Raw genomic sequence first — 22,505 nt, 5'->3', positions numbered from 1 at the left:
CACAAAAGCCCGGGCGGTGTAATAATCTTGGTCTTGCATTAGTTGCAATCAAATGTCCAGTTAGTGGACTTGTGGCTATGTAAACTTTTACCTTTGCCTTTACCTTTGAGACAGACAGGGTTTCCTTTCCTCCAAAAACACCCAAGGTTGGGAAGATGGTATGAGCGATGTACCAGATTTCATGATGTCATCAGAGATCCCCAGTTATCGTTAGTCGTGGCAGGTGGCTGCCCCTCCCAGATCCTGGTTCTATGGGAGGTTTCTTCCTGTTAAAGGGGAGATTTTCTTCCCACTGTCACAGAGTGTTGCTTATAGGGGTTTTTTAATTGTTGGGTTTTTTCTCTCTATTATTGTGAGGTCTTAACCTTACAACATAAAGTGTCTTGAGGAAACTGTTGTGATTTGCTGAATGTGAAAAACATGCTGAAAATGTAGGCCAGCTTGTCATTTTCAGCTGCCCGGACACAGTGATGAATTGGGTCTGTAATCATCTCTCCATGCATTCCTTTTGAAAAACTCTTAAAACACATACTGAACATATTGAAACTCTCTTTATTCAGCATTTATGGCAGTCCTGTTGTTATACAAATAGTTTACAGTAAAAGACTAGCCATTTAAAAAAGGGTTAAAGTGCAGATTTATTAGTGTTCTATTAAAAATAAAAGTAAATGGGCCTTGCACAGTTTATGATTTAAATGCATTTAAACAGTTCAAAGGAACAATAAAGGTTTAGCATCTCCACCCACTGCAGACTCAGTGTGCCTGACTTCCTCATGTTTCACTAACATTGCACAAAAGATCTTCATAAAATTAAATATGTTGTCATAGAATTAATTATAACGTGATGATTTTTTTTTTAAATTATAACCCACAAGCGTCCCCAGAATAACCACGCTGGAATGTTTCACCAGCCACAGTGCTGATCACTAAAGCTTTTCTTATTAATTTTCTTATTGTACTACACAAATAGCTGCAAGAAGGAAACATAAACAGACACAGACAGAAGAAAAAGTTAAAAGTAGTTAACAGTGTTGAAAGAAAGAATATGTGAATTAACAATAGCCAGTGTGCTGTTAAATCCACACAAGCTGGCTTTGCTCAGTGGTTGCTACAACGGCGCTTGCTGCCAATAAAAGCCCTCATTACTGTGTTTTACCCATTCATTGTGGGAAAATACCTCAGTGTATTAACAAGAGCTGCTTTCATTACATCACACATGGCTCTGGTAAAAAGATGGGTATGATTCCAAGAAGATATGTCAAAAAATATATATTTGTCAATTTATTTAGCTCAAGAGAATTATATGTGCGATGATGGCTGATTATTTCTAAACAGTTAGCTATTAAAATGTACATTTCTGAGAACTGCCTAAACAAAGTCTTCCTTCAATGAACAAAATTAGTGGAATCTAAATAACAACTCTTTGTGTCCCTTTGTTGCTAGGCTACATCGGGTTTCAGTAATGACGATCTGGTGGTTGTTAAACAAAAGCAGGGTTTTCTCCACCAGTCTCCCCCTGCTGGTAACATAGCTTCATCTGAGTGAGAATCAAGGGGAAAAAAGTTGTTAGGTTCCCGCTCAGTCCAAACTGAGAAGTCCATCAAGCATGCACAACAAAGGGGAGCTTCTACGCTGGCTGCATGTCCATTTCTACATGTCTGCTTTAGATTATTGGCACTGGCAGACCTCTGTGGGAGAAAACTGGGATAAGAAAGAGTAAAAAGACTTCATGTGTCTCTGAACATGCCCGTTCTTCAGTAGGAGCACCACAGCGCCCAGAAAAAATGGAAGCGGAAGTACGTAGCTTACTGCCATGGCCTCTGTGGTGTTGGATTGGGGTTGGGATAGATGGGCGCCGGTGTTGGGTGGTGGTAGTTTGGCACTACATTGGGTTTTGGAGGATATGTTGGGGTGGGGTACTGTGGCATGCCGTGTGGCTGGCTGTGGGGGATGGTGTGGGCGGGAGAGGAAGCGGCAGAAGAGGAGTCAGGGAGGTGAAGGTAGAGAGGAGCCGAGGGAGCAATCGGAGCGGACGGTGCAGTCGGCGTTGGGACCCTCTGCAGGACAACATGTGGGTAAAGCTGAGACTCGGAGCGGTAGAGCCCGGGCATGGAGGCCTTCAGCAGACTCTCCTGACTCCTGAAAGACAGAAGCACAATAAGCCATCTGTTATTACAAACAAGAGAACTCATATGAAATGTATCCACGTTAGGCTAAGGCTTCACTTCAAGATTAGATTAAAGTACAGATCGAAACAAACAACTGGTTTATTGAAACATGTCAGGAATTATAGAAATGCTACAACTATAAAATAACCCAAGTTTAACTTGACTCAGCAGATGGTTGTTACACAGAACCGTTAGTGAGTGTTTTCACACCGTAATTGCTCTCAAGTGCAGATCAAAACAACCCCACCAGGACCCTCAAGAGGAAGTGGTCTTGGTCTGGTTCCAAATGATCATGATTCATTTCCCTTTTTTTTTTTTTTTTTTACATGTATAACACAATACAGGCATGTTCAATTTACTTGTATCAGTCGCATGTATCCAAAATAAAGGTCTAAGGTGTAAACCTTCTTACTTACTATATTTGTCTCGGCACAATTTGGGAGAAATGTTGAGTTTATTTTGTTTTTAGTGACTTTTAAAAAAGATTTTCTGTGTGTTTGGTTCCTGTGAATGTTGCCAGGTTACCTTTGGTATCCTCTGTTCTCGTATCCACTGAGGCCTCCCGTCAGGTAGAGCGGGCTGTCTGGAGCAAGACGGGGGTTCATCCTCTGGGACAGGTGGAAGATCTTAGGTGGAGGGAAGGCTTCCCATTCGCCCTCCTCTCTCTCCAGCCAGCACTCGCTGCGACGGGCGGAGCGCTTGTCTCTGCGTCTGACGAGGTCACAGGAGAGATTTATCAGTTTTTGAGAGTTGGATACCAACATAACTCCGCACCGCCATCCCCATTCCTACCTGATCCGTCCATCTTTCTTGGAACGGTCCCGGCTGGATCGCTCCTGCAGACAGCAGATGAGAAAGGACAGGGACATGGCGAGGATGACAATGCCACTAACAACTGAGGCCAGCACAGCCACTCTCAGTCCACGGTCCTCCGGCCTGGGGATAGCTGTTGGGAGAGCAGAAATGACTCTTCAGGTTCTCTCTTCTTTCCTCTTTGCTTTGATTGCTTGCATGTTGAGAGGAACAGTTAGACTTGTTCCCTGAGCACACAAAAGAACTGTGTACTGTCAATGAGTCTTTTTTTTTCTTTCTTTTATAAAAGTAGAAGTTTGAATGGTGAAAACTAAAAAAAAGTAAATGCAGGAGAGAAATCTTTGGGCTAATGTATTTAAGTTTTCGGTTTTCCATACTTAAATCTACACACCTTCACAGACAGGCAGGTAGTTGCTCCACTGCGCTTTACCATTCCTGACATGGCAGTAGATTTTGTCGCTGCCAACCAGCTGGTATCCATCTCTGCACCAAAAGGCCAAAGCACTCCCGATCGACACACCTGTTCCACCTTCCACATAGAAGGAACCCCGACGTGGTGGCAGGACAGGCATACAGGACAGACCTGATGGGATGTGGGACAAAAGTGCTTAGATCAACCAAACACATGGTCATTGTGCTAAAGAAAAAGGGGATTAAGTTAGACAGGGCGCCCTCCAAAAGTCCTCAAGGGGGCACTGAGGTTTAGTGAGTTGAGGAAGGTACACCTTCCTTTAAGCCTTCTTTATTCTGATTGAAAGCCCCTCGCAAACAAAAGGCTGGATGAGTAGGGCTGCTGCACTCACAGCCAGAGGTGTGCCAGAGATAACTATGTTAGGGATATCTACTCTCAGGGACACCGCAGAGCAGGCATCAAGACACCAAGAGCCTAGAATAGAAAAATTATGCTTAGAGCTCATTACAAAGACCTCATTTTAACCTTTATCCACGTGGAATATCAACTTTAGGTCCTATAACAGTATATGTATGCGACCGAGCAAGGAAAAGTATAGTAGAGCCCTCTAAAGGTTTTTTCACTGAGGTCATGAGTTAGTGTGTGTGAGCCAACATTATGCCTTTTCATGGATTAGTGCCATTTGATTTCTGTGGAGTTAATGTCTTTTCCAATAGCTGGACCATCTTTAGCAGAGTTAATGTCGCCCCCCCCCCCCTCTTTTCCCGCTTCTTTATCCATGTTCGTTTCAGGCATAACCACAGCTTGCTCCCAAGTTTCTGCAATCTGTGGTGGGGCATTTAGATTACCATTTTCACTAGCAGAGAGCGATAGATGGAGAAAAGCAGAGGCATGCAGCACTATTTTTATCTTCCTCATGCTACAATACACAAATACCTCTGAGAGGTCTTGTGATACAGCAGCTATTGTTAGCTTGTGCTGTGGGGATTTTTGAAGCTCTCAGAAAATCTCATGTAAACATACAGCATCACTGATTGCACAAAATGTGCCACATTTTTATACTGCAGCTTACAGAAAAGCAATGCAAGCATTTTTTTGTTTGTTTTTTGCATCGCTGCAAAGAATGATAGAAAAAAATGAACATATGATGCAACACTCCCATTTAGCCAGCTCAGACTTAGTTTTATTTATTTTATGTTTAATTATACACACTCTATTGAGCCTGCACTTTATGATTGCATTTATTTATATATATATATATATATATATATATATATATATATTTTTTTTTTTTTTTTTTTTTACGGATTTGACTTATTACGATGACTAAGCTGACCACTTATTTTAAATCTTAGACCTTTTTTTTGTTTGTTTGTTTGTTTGTTTGTTTGTGCAGGGGTGTGGGTCCACTTTGTATTCCAGGGTTTTTTATTCGTATTATTAGCTTGGATCTCTCTCTCTCTCTCTCTCTCTCTTTATTTATTTTTTTTTTTTACATCTACTGGCACTGTTGTAATTATGATGTGGGAATGTATGTCTCATATTGTTTTACGTTCTTCAAAAAGAAAACAGCATACTGTGCAATTTGTCTTTTGTAAAATTGATGCATAAAATTCAACAAAAATATCTGGGGGGAAAAATGAACATGCGATAGGGGCTGACAGGGTTGTGCATACAGTCGATAGTAGTGACGATTCAGCAGTCACCAGGTGTAAATTGAACTGCAGAAATTCTGGGTTTTAAAATTTTTTTGCCAGAATGTTGCATTTGAGTTATATCTGCAGAGTTTTATACTAATAATGGCGGATATCCAGCAGAATGTACAGAAATATGTTTTGACCTCATCATGGAATTGGAAAGCTGCATTATCACTTGAATTATTAACTGAAGAAAACTTTCACAAAGGAAACAAGACACTTGTCACCAATCGGTTTATTGTGTTGGCTGGTCACTAGACAATATTCCAGGCTCTGGTAACCCTCTAATGGATTAATTATCCTGTCATATAATACTTTAGCTAACTACACTAATCAACTAGTTGCTTCAGTTGCCCACGTAGACGCTGAACTTGGTCCACCCATTTTGCGTCACCAGTGTTTATAGCACCCATCGTTACCTGAAGTCTCAGAGTATTGTTGACTTTTAATGTGGTCCAGATTAACTTGGAAATTGGAATTTTTGAGTCCCAGTTGGGATTTTCAACTGGAAAATCATCAGATTCAGCCCAATTTAATCTGTTGGGCATTTTGTTTGGACTTCAGACAACAATTCTGATTGCTTCACTGCCAGACAATGTAAAATTTTAATATGAACTTTTAATCTATACTGCCACTGCTATTTGAGATTTGCTAAAAAAAACAACCCACGCAAAGCACTGACCAGGATCCACCCATGAAGATGCTACAGCGGTGGCAAATAAGCATCGTGCTGTATCGATAGTGATGCATGAATGTGTTGACCTTTCTAAAATGCAAAACAAATCCTGTTTTCTGACTTTACTATTGGAACGCACTAACGCAGTTACTAGGGTTTCTATAGTGTCTAGTAGCTAAATGCTATGCTAGCAATCAAATTTTTGCTGCACTTTTTTTTTTGGCCCAATAATTATAATATAATTATTTTATAATTATATTATTTCATGCCTATGGAAAAATGTAAAAATATGTAATTTCCTTTGGTAAAATTATCTTTAGTTTATTGTGATTTCATTTCGGTTTTGGAAAGTAGCCCTGGGTCATCCTTGAATATAGGCTAACTTTTTTCTCTTTCTCATCTACTTTTACGATACAGTGTAGGTTCACACTAGATGTGTGGTATGTATAGTGCCATCATGATCCTAATATTTCATGTTTTAAATATCAAATCGGTATATCACAACAGCCCAGAAAGGTTTGCTGAACACAGCAACTGGAAGCAGGTTAGAACATGAATTTCTTAGACTTGAACAGTTAATCTGCACGAGATTAAAGCTAAATGCTAAGTTGAAAGATGCTAATGGAGGATGACCAGGTTGATTCTTTGTGGGTTGGACACCTTTGTTCTATCTATAGTAATATTTTCTATTTTTAGTAAAAAAAATAATCATTTGTGCTTTAAAATGGATTAAAGAATTAAACACAGAAAGTGTTTGCTATTATGGTGTTTTAATGAGTAATGGCCAGAGGAGCGCGTGATACCGTGGAATGCTTTGCTGTGTCACTATTAGTGTAATCTTGTGTGTGTGTGTGTGTGTGTGTGTGTGTGTGTGTGTGTGTGTGTGTGTGTGTGTGTGTGCATGGGAGAGAGAGAGATATCATCCCTATGAACATACAAGCTGCTCTCTGCTGATTAGGAGCGACAGATGGGAGGATTTCTGCTGCGTTAGAGACAGTGAGGGAGAGGATCCCGTGATCCTATGCGAAGATGACAGCATCCTCTCCCTCACACACACACACACACACACACACACAGAGTTACACAGCACAGCATACACGAGACACGTGCATGATTGCTACAGTACAGGGAAACAAGGACAAGCTGACTCTGTTCTTTTTTAAACGGGGGACTAAAAGCCTTTCTGTTTCCCTTAAGAGACCTTTTACTCATGCTTTGTGTTTGTATGTAGTATATATCTATCTGGCGACCATCATGTATTTTGTAGAGGGGGCTTTATAGTGTACTTAAAAAAAAAACAAACGCTTGAATTTTTTAGGTCCTGATGTCTGTATTGGCAGAGCATGCACACACGGCACTAAGATAAAGAAATGACATTAAAGGACATCATCTGTTTAAATGATTCAAACAATCTGCTTTACAGTCATGAAATACAGCACACCTTTAACTTATAAAAGACGTTATGTTTAACCTTGTTCAAGAAAAGTTACACACTCAAGATGTCATCAGTGATGTGGATCAGACTCAAGTCAAATTTCTTTTATTTTCCAATACTTTGCTCTTTTCTTTTGCTCCTTTGCAACATTCAATATTCCTGCTGTGGAAATAAAAAGCAATTGCTCATTTGTGTTGTAGTGGGGCAAACCTCTCACAGAAAGAATATTAAAGAGATAAATTTGCATTTGAATGAAAGCTAAATGATCTTTAATTAAAACGAGGTGAATGCAATTATCATCAGAGATTCATCTGGTGAGTTTATCAGACATTATTACGGCACCAGGAGCTCTCAGTTTATGACCTATTAAAAGGCAGCGCACTAAACAACACATTGTTCACTGTCCTCATGGTCATATTGATTATCAACTGGTGGAGATTATCAACCATATGGATTTGCATTTAGCTGCTTTATTTACAGTAGGATTCTAAAGGAACTTGCAGATTTACAGAGAGCCAATGACTGGAGGTCAGTGTTTCCTGACCACAAACCACAGCATGCATTAACAGTGTACTATAACAAAACAATGTCACTATCGTTGCTCAGCAATGGACTCACTCTGTTTTAAATCAGCAGGCTATTACAGTATGGATGGATTTGTAGTACTCAGAGAGACAAGATCAATTTTAAATACTTTAATGACTAAAGCAACATTAGCATTCATTTTATTACATTTTTCAAAGGTAACTTTCTTGGTTGTCACTTACTCATAATTACAATTCCTGGCAAGTACCATCTAAACGGTTCACCCTGTTCAACAGCTAGCAGTTAACTTTGGCTATGTGTGATCTGCAGCTAGTGGACACTGGGCTTGAGCTACAGTGTGTTTACAATGAACAACAGGTTCTTGGTGTGATGACAATTGAGACACTGAGGTTTAATGCTAAAATGCTCAGTAAAGCTGAAAGGAACGGACAGGCAGGCTCACAGCCCCTCCTCTCACTAGCAGCTGAACACCTGAACAGTAGTTGTGGTTCACGACGCTAAAAAAGGAGGAACTTAAAGCTCCCATTTCAACAGCACTTAAATTTTAAAGAGTTATCACAAATGCTAAACTGGCTGGCACACATGTTAACCATAGCCATTTAACTATTAGTAGTACCTGATAGCTGCATTAGCTATCTGTTAAGTTACAATTAAGGTAGTGAGTAGTGGCTAGCAGTCATCATTACCAGCCCTGTCCCAGTAGCAGCCCACTTTACCAACTCGATTTAAAAAATAAAAAATACAGCCAACATAAAGTACCTTAAACCTGCCGGAAAATGGCTCTTTGTTTTAACCTCTTTCTTGCTGTGCTTAGTCATTTTGGGTCATATTTTTCCCCGCTGTATTGAAAATTGTAATATTGTGACAAAACTAGTGTTCAACAATAAGAAATAAATAAACATAAAGTAATCCTATTCGCTCTCGAGGTTAAAACACTATACACGAAATAATGGTAAATGGCCTGGCCTGTGTTTATATAGGGCTTTACTAGTCCCTAAGGACCCCAAAGTGCTTTACACAACCAGTCATCCACCCACTGGTGATGGCAAGCTACATTGTAGCCACAGCCACCCTGGGGCGCACTGACAGAGGAGAGGCTGCTCGCCCAAGGACACAACGACCGAGACTGTCCATGCCGGGGCTCGAACCGGCAACCTTCCGATTACAAGGCGAACTCCCAACTCTTGAGCCACGATTGCCCATCAGCCACGATCGCCCATAATGTTAATTGTGTATTGCTGGTGCAAAAATGGTCTCTTTATGTAATTCTGCAGCTCATGACCATAAAAGGGTGTGGCTATTTAAAAGTACTGTTGAATGTCAACTGTCGTTTTTATTTTATTTTAAGCCTGTTTTTCACCAGATATAATTAACCATTAGTTGGCCAGCCAATTATTCATCCAGTTTCAAAAAATCTAAGATTCCACCAGCCAAAAGCTTCAAAATCCAATGAGGTTTATCGTGGTGGCTTTATGTAGTCCTTTGACAAAGTCAGAGTCATCCCATTAACTGATATCCATTTATCAGCAGTGTTTAAAGTGAACTTACTAAGCAACACATTAGGAAACAGGGTGCACTATTTAAGACTCTGAGATGTCTTTTGAGATTCTTAGCTTCTTCCCTCTGGGTTTTACTGTAGAAAAGGAACAATGAAGACAGTGTAGAGCAAACAAGCATAGTGTCCTCAGTGGTGCTCAGAAGCAATGAAAAGCAAAATTAATGCTGAAAAGATTGAATCTGTGTTGGCTGTGTTGGAGTGTACTTTTTTCTTTATCTGACTTTAACTGAAATGAATGCTCACAGGGGACGTGTGAGCGGGGGACTGACAGCAGCTTCCAAGCACAGACTTCGTTTGCTTCTGTGAGGTATGCTGGTGTTCAGGTATTGTGTGTTTTCCCCAGAGAGAAGACAGTATGAGCGCAGTGAGGGTATGTGTGTGTGTTAGCTCTGTGCTGTGTTTGCCCAGTCGATTTGTTTCAGACCCATTCAGAAAAAAAATATCAAAGAGTTTGGCTGCCAACAGGGTACTAATACAACTCTGCCCCCCACCCCTCCCCACTCCCCAAACCAGGCAACCCCACACTGTCCAACCAAACATCCACTGGGTTGTATTCTTCTTTATCACCTCCCTCACTCGTCTCTGTCATGGAAGCACTCAGAATAGTTTGTGATTAAATAAAGATTAGGTTCTCCACATTAAAGATTCAAACACATTCACACGCAGAGGGAACACATCCAATACACACTATCTGTACCCACAGCATGCACAAATGAAAATGCAGTGAATAAAAAATGCATGCGTGTTTTTATTAACAGCAGGTTTATAGAGCCCTTTACCCATTTTATTTCAATTTCAGCTACTTATAGAAACTCAAATTTATAATCTTACCTAAAAAAGGCAATTGTAATACTTGTCTTATGTATAAAAAAACAAGCATTTCACAGAGTTGGGGGATAGTTCAGGAAAAACATGGCTAGTGTCCACAAAACCTATCCTTGGATACACAATGCTTCCAAATAAACTTCATTTGAGTCACGCAGATGCTAAAACTCTGAACTGATATTAATGAGAGATGGGGTATCTGGCTGACTTGCTGCATCTTGTTTGTCCTCAAGTTCCTATCTTCTTGAGCACTTATTTTTTTGCTCCATTTGCTCCAGCTGCTCTCTTACATGGTCTGAGCTCAAACAAACATTGTGCTTCCCTGTCCTATCCATCAGTGGATCTATTTCTGTGGCACCTCGCTGATGCGCTGCATCACAGCTGATTACCTAATGCCCGCAGCTCTCTCTGCTTGTGCAGCGTATGCTCCTGTGCAAACCCTTAAAACCTCAGCTGTGAATTAGTGCATGTGTTTATGGCATATGTTTAATCCTTTTTCCTAACATGTGAAATGATCATCACATTTATGAGGGATTATCTCTTGGTTTATGTTTTCCTTTATTCATTGAGTGTGCAAAAACTACAGACGTTAGCCGAAAGCTGCCAGATTTGACCAAGGATAATTTTTCCAGGTAGAGATCTGACAGTAGGACTGAATTTTGAGCATCGATAGTGTCTTTTGAGTTTCTATTAGCCTTGGCGACAGCTCCATGAATTCAGTACATTCTACACAAAATAAAAAGGGGAAAAAAAGAAGAAAAAAAAGCACACATTTAAGCAAAAAGGCTTCATCAAATTTATATAACAGGACTATTCCCACTTTCTCCGCGTGCATGTTCCACCATAGTGCCTGTCACTTTGTTTCAAATGCAGAGAGTCAAGTAAAACTCATGCTTGCCTTTTAAAAATTTAGGAAATGGAAATACTGAGAGGATAAATTAGTATACTTATATCACAAAAGAAAATCAAAAATGACAGAGTGCAAGAGCAGTTGTTCCCCTTCTGCTTCACCCATCAAAGAAGAGAGAAGGCTCATTTCCAGCTCCAGCTTAGTGACTTTGTTGAGCTAGTTTTAAGCTGTGGGAAGGTAATAATGAAGTTGAGTCACTGCCAAACGCCATATTGGATTGACAGGCCGGGTACAGAGGCAAGTCTTTTTTGTCTGAAGCTCACCGAGCTGGACAGCTCTGGAGTGACGACAGTGTTTGTCATTGACAGAAATACCCCTGGATCTACGTGTGTGTGTTTATACATCATCGTGAGGACCAAAAGTAGGAGTGCTACTATACTTGTGGGGACCAACAGTCGCTTATGGGACAAAATGCCCATAGAACGAGTTTGAAGGCATTTTTCAGACTCAAATTTGGTTTTACTTTCAGGGTTACAATTACATTATGGTTAGGGTTAGACATTCATTTTTGATGGTTAGGGTTAGGGTAAGCATTGTGTCAGTTAGATGTCCTCACTAAGATATGAAAACAAGTGTGTGTGTCGTGGCTTGTACCATACTTGTCCCCAAATAAATTCCTGTCAGTCAAACTGCAGAAATCTAGAAACTGCCAACATTATCTTTGCCAAAACGCTCCTCTGTGTATCACCTTTCTTGAGTGTTTCTCGCTGAAGGGAAATTAGCGAACATTATGCGGTAACTGATACTAGAGGTTGGATTGGATGGGCAGCGCTGTTGCCCCACAGCACGTCCATTTATGGCCCATTTTGTGTGGAGCTTGCATGTTATTCCTGTGCCTGTGTGAGTTCCACTCAAAAACATGAGATTAGTGATTCTAGACTAACCACAGATGGGCTAGCTAAAGGTAGATAAACTGAGTAAAGTGTATTCAATTAAATGGCGTATGGAAAAAATGTGCTTTGAGTGGTTAGTAAGACTAAAAACATGCAACAGTATTATACATAAGGGAAGAAGATTAAAATGGTGTGCTAATGGGAGAAACGTATGTTATTTTTAGCTGGTGGAGAAAATTTTTTTATATACAAGTGGACAGAAGTAACTCATGTTAAAATACACTGGACTCTATCTGCTACCAATGAATGCATCTTTATCCGCGTGTGTCAGCGTGTCAGTAACAGGATTTCTTGCACTAGATGTAACCTGGAATAGGCAAAGGTAATAGGCTCTGCCAAGAAGGTAATCAGATTAAAAGCATTAAAACATTTTACGTTTACGTTTTTGGCTGACCTTTTTATTTAAAGCAACTCAGAGTGAATAAAAGCAGCTTACAAGCAACACTTAAGTAGACAATGTGTCTAAAATTGAACTTTATTGTTCTTATTCGCAAAGTTGATTCGCTTTAGAGTATTTAACTTGATTAACTTCATTAAAATCACACTAAAAATATTATCTATCTATCTATCTATCTATCTATCTATCTATCTATCTATCTATCTATCTATCTATCTATCTATCTATCTATCTATCTATCTATCTATCTATCTATATATATATATATAGATATATATACATACATTGATATGTTGTCTCATTCAGTCAAACAATTGTAGATTTTTTAATAAAGATTTTTTGGACAGAAATGTCTTTAGAGGGAAAATAAGCAATATCCCAGACAGTCTAAAAAGGATTCGCTGTCAATTTTGGCTTGTTTAGATTAAATAGCCCAAAGGTCTGCCAAGTAACAGATATAGGCCTAATTTAGGGATTAACATTAACTCTTACACTCTGTCGCGGTTAATAGGTTGTGTTATCATGTTAACTTTGAGGCTTACAGCTTTTCTAAAGCTGAAATAACTGCTGCTTATCAGGAGTCTGCCAGTTCCTCCGCAGGAAGTCGATCTGGACATCAACATGCACTGCTGCAGCTTCTCACTCCATCTCCAGCTCAGTCTGCTATTGACCACATATTTAAAGCTATATAAACCTGAGAAAAGTCGTACAAAACAAAGTATTTCTACCAATGATTTCTTTTTATGCTGATATCTAAGTGTGCAGTGTTCAGTTCGTTTCAAGTTCCTACTTTCCAAAATTTCCAACCCTAAGACAACTGGTTTCTAACTTTATTCAGGTCTATTGTTTCTATCTGTATGCTAATCTGAAGGGGTGTAGAGCTGCCAATGTCAGTCTACTGGTCAGTTTAACATTTAGGCTTCAAATCCTCATACAATATTTGATGAATCTTATTCCCCTAAAAATTTGTCTTAATCCTTTTTTGATTGTTTTTTTTTTTTACCTTCAGCATCAGCAAGGAAACCACATATTGCATGTTTTAGCTTCATAATTTGCACCTTCCTGGTCGCTTCATGAATCCTAATATTTTAATCATTCATTCAGTTCCAGGATGAATCTTGTGTAGTTTATGACTAAATGTCTCCTTTCATGCAAGGAACATTATGTACAATGTAAGTTCTGTGTGAAAGATACTGCATGGAACATTTTGGATGGTAGGTGAAATGAAGGCTGTGAATCATAATGATCTGATTTTGATTCTGATCTGATTCGATCTGAGATAAAAATCCATCGATAATTTAATAGTATGAGTAAAAACTAATAAACGTGCATTATTTGAAACATTTCACAAGAAGAGAGGAAAAAGAAGAGAAATGTAAACATAGTCAGATGTAAAAGAAGAATCACTTGAGGATAACGTGATCAATAGAGATCAATTTACTTCCAGGCAGTGGTAAGGATTCCTGGATGAGCTGCATAATGAATCGCAGCTTCTATCGATTCAGTCTGAAAGCTCTGTTTTACCCGACACTCCAAGGATCTTTGAACTAAACTTTAAGACACCTGCTTCGCCAGCCTCATCGATATTAACACTGTGAATTCTGCTAACAGGACATCTCAGTTGTGTTTTCAGACACTAAATCTTGTCTTTAATAGCTATAAATAAATAAAAGAATTGACCTTGCTTATAATAGATGCAGATTTTTTAAAGCATATTATTACAGTACAGTGAACTGATGTGGTTTGATCTTTGGGACATCCTGCTGGAAGCAGCCATAAGAAGATGGGTACACTGTGGTCATTAGAGGATGGACACCCAGTGTGGTCTTCTGCTGCTGCTGCTAATCTGCTTCAGTTTTGATAGGTTACGCATTCAGAGATGCTCTTGGTTGTTATGAGGGATTTTCACCCAGAGAACTGCCTGCTTACTGGAAAATGTTTTCAACCGTTGTCTGTAAACCCTAGAGGTGGTTGTATGTCAGCAGTTTCTCGAATATTCACACCGTCTGGCTCCAGCAATCACCAATTCAAAGTCACTTAAATCACCTTCTTCTCCATTCTGATACTCAGTTTGAAATTCAGCATGATTACTTGAACATGTCTACATGCTTAAAGGCAGTAAATAAATAAAAGAGTTCCTGACATGGCTGGTTAGTTTATAGTCATGTAGTGTTGAATGGTTAAAGCTGTTAGCTGATCGTAACAGCTCAAAAGTAATTGAAAAGTGGTGGAAACAGCTGTAAATAATGCATTAAAGGCTCAATGAAACTGCTCAAAGTGAATGTTAAACGGTCCAAACCAGTTTTTCCAACCGTTTGGAGCCACGGCACATATTTCACCTTAGAAAAATCACACAGCACACCACCAAACAGAAATGTCACAAAAACCATTTTCACCATTTCCCCCCACACACCAGGCGTAGGGGAATTGGCTTAGTTTGTCCCCAGTATACCTTTTTTGCGTTCTTCTGACCACTACTAATGCTAGGGCCTTCATTTGGGTCAGAATTTTCTCCAGGACCCAGGTCAGACTGACTACTTTTTCTTTTCAAATATTTATCTATTGCTAATACACGCTGCATCGGCTCACATCATGTGATTTGTTCTTCCTCTCCTTCTGTTTTACTGGCAGTCGGCAACCCATTTAATTAGGGCAGGTAGTTGTACTGCCCTTCAGTGGAAGAAAATGTTGTTCTGCCTGTTACGCTGATCGTTGGTTAGATAATCTTCCACAGCATACCTGATAATTTCTCATGGCACACCTATGTGCCGTGCCTCAGTGGTTGGGAAACACTTGCCTAAACAAGCTAAAAGCAATGGACAAATAGATCAGTTTACTGAAAAGTAAATTGAGTTAGCTAAATGTGTTACATTTAGTTAGCCAAATGTAATGTAAAAACTGCAGAATTAGGTTAGAGAAATAGATTTACAGATCGCTGAATTACTTGTTAAAAGCAATGAACAAATGGTTAGCTAAATATCAAGGACTAATGGGTGATATTAGCCGAATGGCCACGTGTGATAAGTTGCAGTAACAGCAGAGGGAGATATTTCATTTCAAGCCTACATGAAAAGAATTATGGGAAAGTGTTTAAACAGACTTTACATGTTAGCTGCCTAGCTGGAGTAGAAGGATGACTTTTTGGCTTTAAATAAATTTTCTCCCCCTACTGGTACTGGAACTTCTGCATGCTGTCTACCACGCTTTGGAGAGGAAATGGGTGACATCCACATGGTGAACCGACTATATGCTTTATCATGCTAGACATTTTTTTTTACTTTTTACTTTATTATTTGACTTTGTTCATTGCCTTTAATTTGGCTGCTGAATCAAAGTGCTCTGCATCTCCTATATTTAACTGAATTAATTTTTGTCACCTGACAGTGGCTTTATACTTACAAAGCCAAAACTAAAACACCTATAATGACTAAACATAAACACTGCATTGCTGCTGTAATCTGGTCCTAAAGTAAAAAATCAAACAGCTTTAAAGTGATGGGGGTAAGTAAACAGAATCTGGAGAGCAGCTTTTATCTCTTAAAGCTAGCTGATTAGGATTTGATTTTGTCATAAACATAGCTACCACTCACATGTTGCTTTTAGGAGAGTTAACATTAATCACACGTTTAGGATTTAAAATTTTTGGGCACTCTCTTGCATAAAACCTCTGGTCAAGTGAAAACCCTCCATGTGGTGCAGTGTGGCAGGCCAGCTGATTACCTGTATGTGTGTGTGTGTGTTATTAAAGCATGAAGTGCTTATTCCTGCTTGGTCAGACAGATTGCTGCAGTTGTGAAATGAGCAACTGTGTTGTTTATTCTCTAAACCTTTAAGAAGATTGCTGTCGTTTGGGCTGAGTGCGTCCATTTCTAGTGTGTGTGTGTGTGTGTGAGAGAGAGAGAGAAAGTGAATTATGTGTGTATTAGCCACGTGAGCTTTGCATTTTGTCATCTGCTGTAGGCTGTTTGTGTGTACACGTGAGGATATGGGCAGTGTGACTGAGAGGAGGGTGGGCGAGGACGTAAGAATAAATGGTGGAAAACCAAAAAGAGAGAGAGACAGTGGGAAAAAGTAAAAGAAAAAATACAAATGATAATAGAATAAAGAAGGGAAATGAGATGAGATGAAGAAAGAAACCAAGTGACAGAGGATAAAAAAAAGCAATTAACTGAGAAACAGAGGAGACAGGGATTGGTGAAACGGAGAGACTTATAGACAGAAAAGCAAAGAGGAATAGCCTAGATGGGCAGTGGGAGAGGAGGAAAAGATAAAGGCAGCTCATGCTCCAGTAGAGATGAAATCATGCGAGTGGCGCTGCAGCTTTCTCTTCAGGCTGAGCTGCTCCAGCGTGGACATAATGAACTTTCTTTAACTGCATCACCTGCCGCCTCACACAGCACCCACTTACACTTCTGTACCGGGCCGCGAGAGTTGAGGCTCGGGTGTGTAATGTATGGTTTTCAGGGTTTTTAGCGTTATTTTGTTATCGTTTTTATCGGTTTTCCTGGGTCTTTTCACATGTGTTATGAATAAATCTTCTTTTTTTGGGTACCGGTACTAGTTTTATTTTGCTGTATTTATCCGCGACACCTTAAAGAAAATATTGTCGGGCATAAACCGGTCCGTGGCGCAAAAAAGGTTGGGGACCGCTGCCAAAGAGGCATCAGAGAGCCAGACATGGAAACCCTCAGTTTGTACTTAAACATGCTGCAAGTGTAGCTGTCTGCCAAATCATAATCCAACTACATCGTATATGAAATGTTGAAACTTGGTATTTTGTGGTTTTTTTTCTTTTATTTAAAATAATATTTTTGGAATACGTGCATACTATGGTTTGATATTATCTTGCTCAAATAGGCAAGCCTTTTCCTGAAAATGGATGGCAACATATTGTCTGCTACTCATTGATAGTGCCTTCGCAGATGTGTGTTGCTCATGCTCGGTGCACTATTAGACCTCACCTCCTTTTTACCACAGAAGCTGTGGCATCCATGAGTTCCAAGTAGAATCACAGGACATGAAACTTTTCCACTTATCTCATAAGACTGTAGTACTGTATATAAAGCTGACAGGAGACAGCAGCATTTATTTTTTGAATGGCTTTGTTTCCTCTTTGCATGACAGAGTTGTTGCTTACATTTACGGATTTGCGTTTACTGATAATATTAAAGTTGTTTCACACCAAACATTTCAGGGATCCCATGGAAGCTACCATTTTTTTCCTCTGTTTGCTTTCCACGTTGCTCATATGAGCTCTGCAGTGATGTAATCCAACAGCATCTCTTGCTGTAGCCTTTTATTTCCTTCTAATGCTGTTTGAGCTTGTTTGTTTTTTCTCTCTAAATTGCTCCATAGTGTGATGGATGCCTAACAAGTTGAAAAAAATGACTGTTATACATTTTTATATTTAGGTCTGCCAAGTCAAAATCACATTGTATTTCCTCTGTTACACATAGGTTTAATAAAGTCAGGTTTTTACTGCTGGTTCATTTTTCTGTCTTTTATTTGGTAAATGTGAGCGCTAACGTTAGAGCTGCCATTTACGTGGCTAACTGGATTGCATTTAAATGACTTATATATAAATTGTGTCACTCAAAACGCCTCGTGTTTTGGAAGCACCTACTAGACCCTAAAAACACAATAGTTTCAGCTTCCTGCACAAAACAAGAGGGTACTATCTGCTTATTGTATACCAGCTCATGCTAATAATCAAACTGAGCACACTGTTAGTTGCAGCAGGCCACAAAGTCCACCCCAAACAATCCGGGCAGATCTGCCAATCTTAATGTCAGCCCACAACTGCTAATGGCTCAGCTGGTACACTACCACGCATCCAATTAACAAATCTCATAGTGGCTGTGGTAATCCTCTGAGACTTAAGCCATCATAGCTGTTAACCCTAACCCGTTCTACGTTTTGGAGAAAGCAATAACAGACTTTCATTGAAAGAAACAGTAGTTTTTGATGTATGTGACAATGATTATTTTCTTAACTGGGGAGAACAACTTATCCTGATTGGTTACAGTTGTCACTGATGATAATTTAGACATGAGAGGTTTAGGCTGTTTTATCCTGCCAACATTTGCTGCAAATCTGCAAGCCGCATCTTTCACAGCTTATGTATTGTTTATCTGACTTATTGTCAGATTTCTTGTGACTGAAGCCTGCTCTGTTCTGTACGGGGGTCTTGCTCCTTTTACACGTGTGTCCTTGCATGTACTTGTGCTGCCAAATGTTCGCACGATTACAAAACTGCAAGCTTACTTAACTGCAAACAGAAGGATTTACTATAAATCAAAAGTAAAGGCAGGCCTTCATAAACAGTCCAAATGACTGAGAGGCACACTCATCCACTATAACAGCCAGAGTGATAACATGCCTGTTCTATTTTGTTTTGGTTTCTTTCTGTTTTTTTACATCTTTCTTGTGAGTGAACTGAAAGACAAAGTGGAAGCTTTCAGAGCGAGTAAGTTGCTTTTTTTCTATGGGTGCTCAAGCTGAAAATTTCAAACCAGCTTTAAGCAAAGGATAAAACACAAGTAAAGCACTGCATAAAACACAAGTCCACTGGACTTTTAGGTACTTTCAAAGACACTTTTGTAGATAAAATGCAGTGTTGCTTAAATAAAATGATCTTAGAGAATTTTTGTTGCTGTTGTTGTGGTTTTTGTGCTTAGGTTGAGTTCAGGTAAGGAACCAGATAAAACCATAGTGAGGTTGACTGGAGAGGAGGTAGATATGCAAAAATTTTTTTGTAGTGTTTTTGTAAATACCCCATTTACCTGGATTTTTATGCATACTGTGTTATGTTGTTATTGTGGTCCTTTTTTCACAGTTTTTGCAATTTTCCTGGATTATGTGTAAAGGGTTAGACTTTAAAAAAAGACTAAATTGACTTTTTAATACACTGTTTGTTGTTGCTGCTTGTCTTATTTGTATGAATGTACTCAGTCATCCTCCTCAAAATGTTTTGCTAATAAGCAAGAATGACCATTTGCCCCTCATGAACACTGAAATATTGAAGCAGTGAAAACAGTAAAAGTAAAAGTAAAAGTAAGGCATTAGACCAACCTGTATAATTGCTGGTGACACCCTGGGTCTGCATATCTGTCAGAGCCTCTGTCTGTGCTTCTGTCTGTGCCTCTGTTGGTGTCTGGGCTTCAGTCTGCAGGTCTGGCTGGAGTTGTATTGTTGTGCCGGTCAAGTCCTCTGGCAGCAACGTGGCAGCAGTGCTCCGCGAGTCCTCGGGGCTCAGTGTGGAGCCTCCAGCAGGGACCAGAGCACAGAGCAGGGGGCACAGCAGCATCAAGAGGTGGGTGCTGGCACTTTTACTGGTGGCTGCCACTTTTAGAGACATGGGTTCAGCTACTGAAGAAGAGCTATGAGAGAGGAAGAGAATTCAGAGCCTCATGGTAAGTCTCAAAACGTGGAGGAAAGATCCTGTAGAGGAAAGTTTTCTTCTTTCTTTCCTTTTTTCTCTGTCTTGCTTTCTTCAGTCTTCTCCTCTCCTCTCTTCTTTTCCTTACTCCCTTGGTGAAGAGAGGTAAACTCCCTCTGTGTGTCCTCTCATGATGCTGCTGCTCTGCATAGAGGCATGAGACAGAAGAAAGGATCGTGACAGCGTGTATATAAGTGTGTTCGTGTATGCATGTGTAGTAGATCCAGCTGTAATCTGCCTGCTCTCTGCTCACTTGCTGCTGTTTTCTCTCCAGCCTGCTCTTCGCCGTCTCTCGGCTTACTTGCTTGTGCTCTCACTCGGACTGCTGCTGCTCTCTCTCTCTCTCTCTCCCTGATCTCCAGCTGGGCTGACTGAGCTCTTGCATAACAGTAACTCACTCGCTGAGCCGTGCTGAGCTGTAACTCATGCAGCCTTAAGTCCTGATATTCCTGGTGGCTGCTCTTTCCCTCTCTGCCCCTCTCACCCTCTTGCAGGTTGCATGCATGGAGCATTGAATATTGGTGTTTACATTAAACGATTCAGACTGATGATTATTCGCTACTCGATGACAGCCAGCTAGGAGATTGCAAGCTGGAGATTAGACTACACCATGCTAAGAGAAGTTAAAGCTTCCAGAGCTTTTGGCAGAAAAAAAGAATGGAAAGCCTGGAACTTTTATCCCATACAGTATGTGGTTAGAAAGTCTGACTGCATAAAACACAAGGTCCTGCAACAAACTCAAACATATCGACTACATAGGCAGTGAAACACACCAAGTGGCACAGAGAACAAATACTTGATTTAGCTCATGGCCCAACATAGAATGGCTGACACCTCAGGTCAAGTCTACCAGTATCTCTGCACAGCAGGTGTTAGCAGACTACTTGACTGACTACGGGACAGATTTACCAACACGTTGCACCGATGGTGTTTGGTGTAAAAAAATACTGTGGGTATTTACAAAGAGAATGAAGTGACAGCACAAAACTGCAGGGAGGAGAATATTTAAATGAAGCCCGCAAAAAGATTTACTAATGTTTGCGACACGCAGTTTGCTGCTGATTGCACCAATCTTTACCACAGAAAAAAAGCAATTCTTATTTTTTGCACTTGATGTTGAAATGAACTGATTGCACCTGTGTTTGGAAAAGAGCACAACTTTTGTAAATCCCCTGTAAAACTAAGCAAACCTATAAGTACTATTTGGTGATTGTGCTAACACACTATTTTGCTGCAATTTTATGCAATTTCTTTGCTTGGTAAATCTGCCGCATTGGCAATTTTAAGTTTGGCCACCTTTTCTTCTTACCTTGTCCTTCAATAATATTAATCCTGGGTTCACTGGACCAACTGTTAGATTTATTAGTGCCTATAGAAACTGGGAGAAGGAAAAACTAGGGGTTATAGAACCACAAAGTCTGCTTAGGGAGGAGGTTGGGGTGGATGTACGGGCTGACAAAACATCTTAAACACAGGAGAACTGAGTTTGTTTTCTGTTTCAAATTTTCTCTTTGCACTTTGAATTTAATTTGAATTTCTTTTTTCCCCATTGTTGTGATTCTGTCACGACGTACGGGGTGGACTCACGCGCTGGACTCCGGGGATGATGCACACAAGGAAATTTATTGCAGAACAATGTCCAAAGAGAGTATATACACAGATATGAGGCAGTGCTATGTACAAAAGGTGAGGGGGGCAGGGCTCCGGGGAAAATCCAGGGGAACACACTCGTCTCACTCCACACAATCCAGACACGAATCCACTCGCACACCCGGGGAACAGTCCAGGGAATCTGTACACAAAGAGACGCTTGTTAAATGCTGAACACATACACTGCATGGGAAAATACTTGCTGGGGCGCTCGACTTTCACTGACGCGATTCTCGCAACGATCCAGCGAAGAACAGCCATTGCTTCCCCTCTTAAATACCACACTGATAAGGCACAGGTGTTTCTTCCTCCGAGGCCGTGGGCCAAGGGCGTGAACCCATAATGAGTTCAGCCCTGGCGAGAAAGCGGAGAAGAGAGAGAGAGAGAGGACTAGAGAAAAAGAGGGGGAGACAGCTGATCAGCGACCAGCTGAACCCCCAGGCCGTGACAGTTTCTGACAGTTTCATCACCTTAAAACAGTTTTAAGAGACAGATGGTCAAATCAGAAGGTGAGATTAGCTATACGAAGATTTGAAGTGAGGTCCAGCTTTTTGTTCAGCAAAGGTCTCATAATGTCAATTCAGATTAAAGAGGGCTCCTGACAGGAAGGGGAGCTGCTATGGTTAGCTGGCTTATGCTGGAGAGACACACATGAATGTGTCAGCAAACCTACAGCAGAAAAGGGAGAGATGAGTAGATCTAAGAAGGCGACCATGGCTCAGGGGGTTGGGAAGCGTATCTGTAACCGGAAGGTTGCCGGTTCGATCCCTGGGCTCTCTGTCCTGGTCGTTGTGTCCTTGGGCAAGACACTTTACCCTACTTGCCTACTGGTGTTGGCCAGAGGGGCCGATGGCGCGATATGGCAGCCTCGCTTCTGTCAGTCTGCCCCAGGGCAGCTGTGGCTACAACCGTAGCTTGCCTCCACCAGTGTGTGAATGTGAGAGTGAATGAATAGTGGTATTGTAAAGCGCTTTGGGTGCCTTGAAAAGCTCTATATAAATCCAATCCATTATTATTATTATTAAGAATGCACACCTTCTAAATTTTGCACCTTCATGTCAAACAGCAAGTCTAGCAGGCTGATTTG

The 22,505-nt window shown here is 40.4% G+C and overlaps 1 protein-coding gene across 1 annotated transcript; it reads right to left on the bottom strand.

Annotated features, from left to right (window-relative positions):
- Positions 1 to 1,805: 1,805 nt before the first annotated feature.
- LOC146614533 (uncharacterized) lies at positions 1,806 to 19,687 on the bottom strand. Its single transcript, XM_085376550.1, has 5 exons — positions 19,402 to 19,687; positions 3,373 to 3,564; positions 2,961 to 3,114; positions 2,694 to 2,879; positions 1,806 to 2,139 (listed from the first exon to the last, which is right to left on the bottom strand). The coding sequence occupies exons 1-5, from the start codon at positions 19,685 to 19,687 to the stop codon at positions 1,806 to 1,808; spliced, it is 1,152 nt and encodes a 383-aa protein (XP_085232676.1).
- Positions 19,688 to 22,505: the final 2,818 nt, after the last annotated feature.

The sequence above is a fragment of the Diplotaxodon limnothrissa genome, linkage group LG17, assembly GCF_057381915.1.
Source record: "Diplotaxodon limnothrissa isolate DT_005_m linkage group LG17, D_limnothrissa_male_GT1.1, whole genome shotgun sequence".
NCBI classification, from domain to species: Eukaryota; Metazoa; Chordata; class Actinopteri; order Cichliformes; family Cichlidae; genus Diplotaxodon; species Diplotaxodon limnothrissa.
This window is presented reverse-complemented; position numbering and strand designations above follow the sequence as displayed.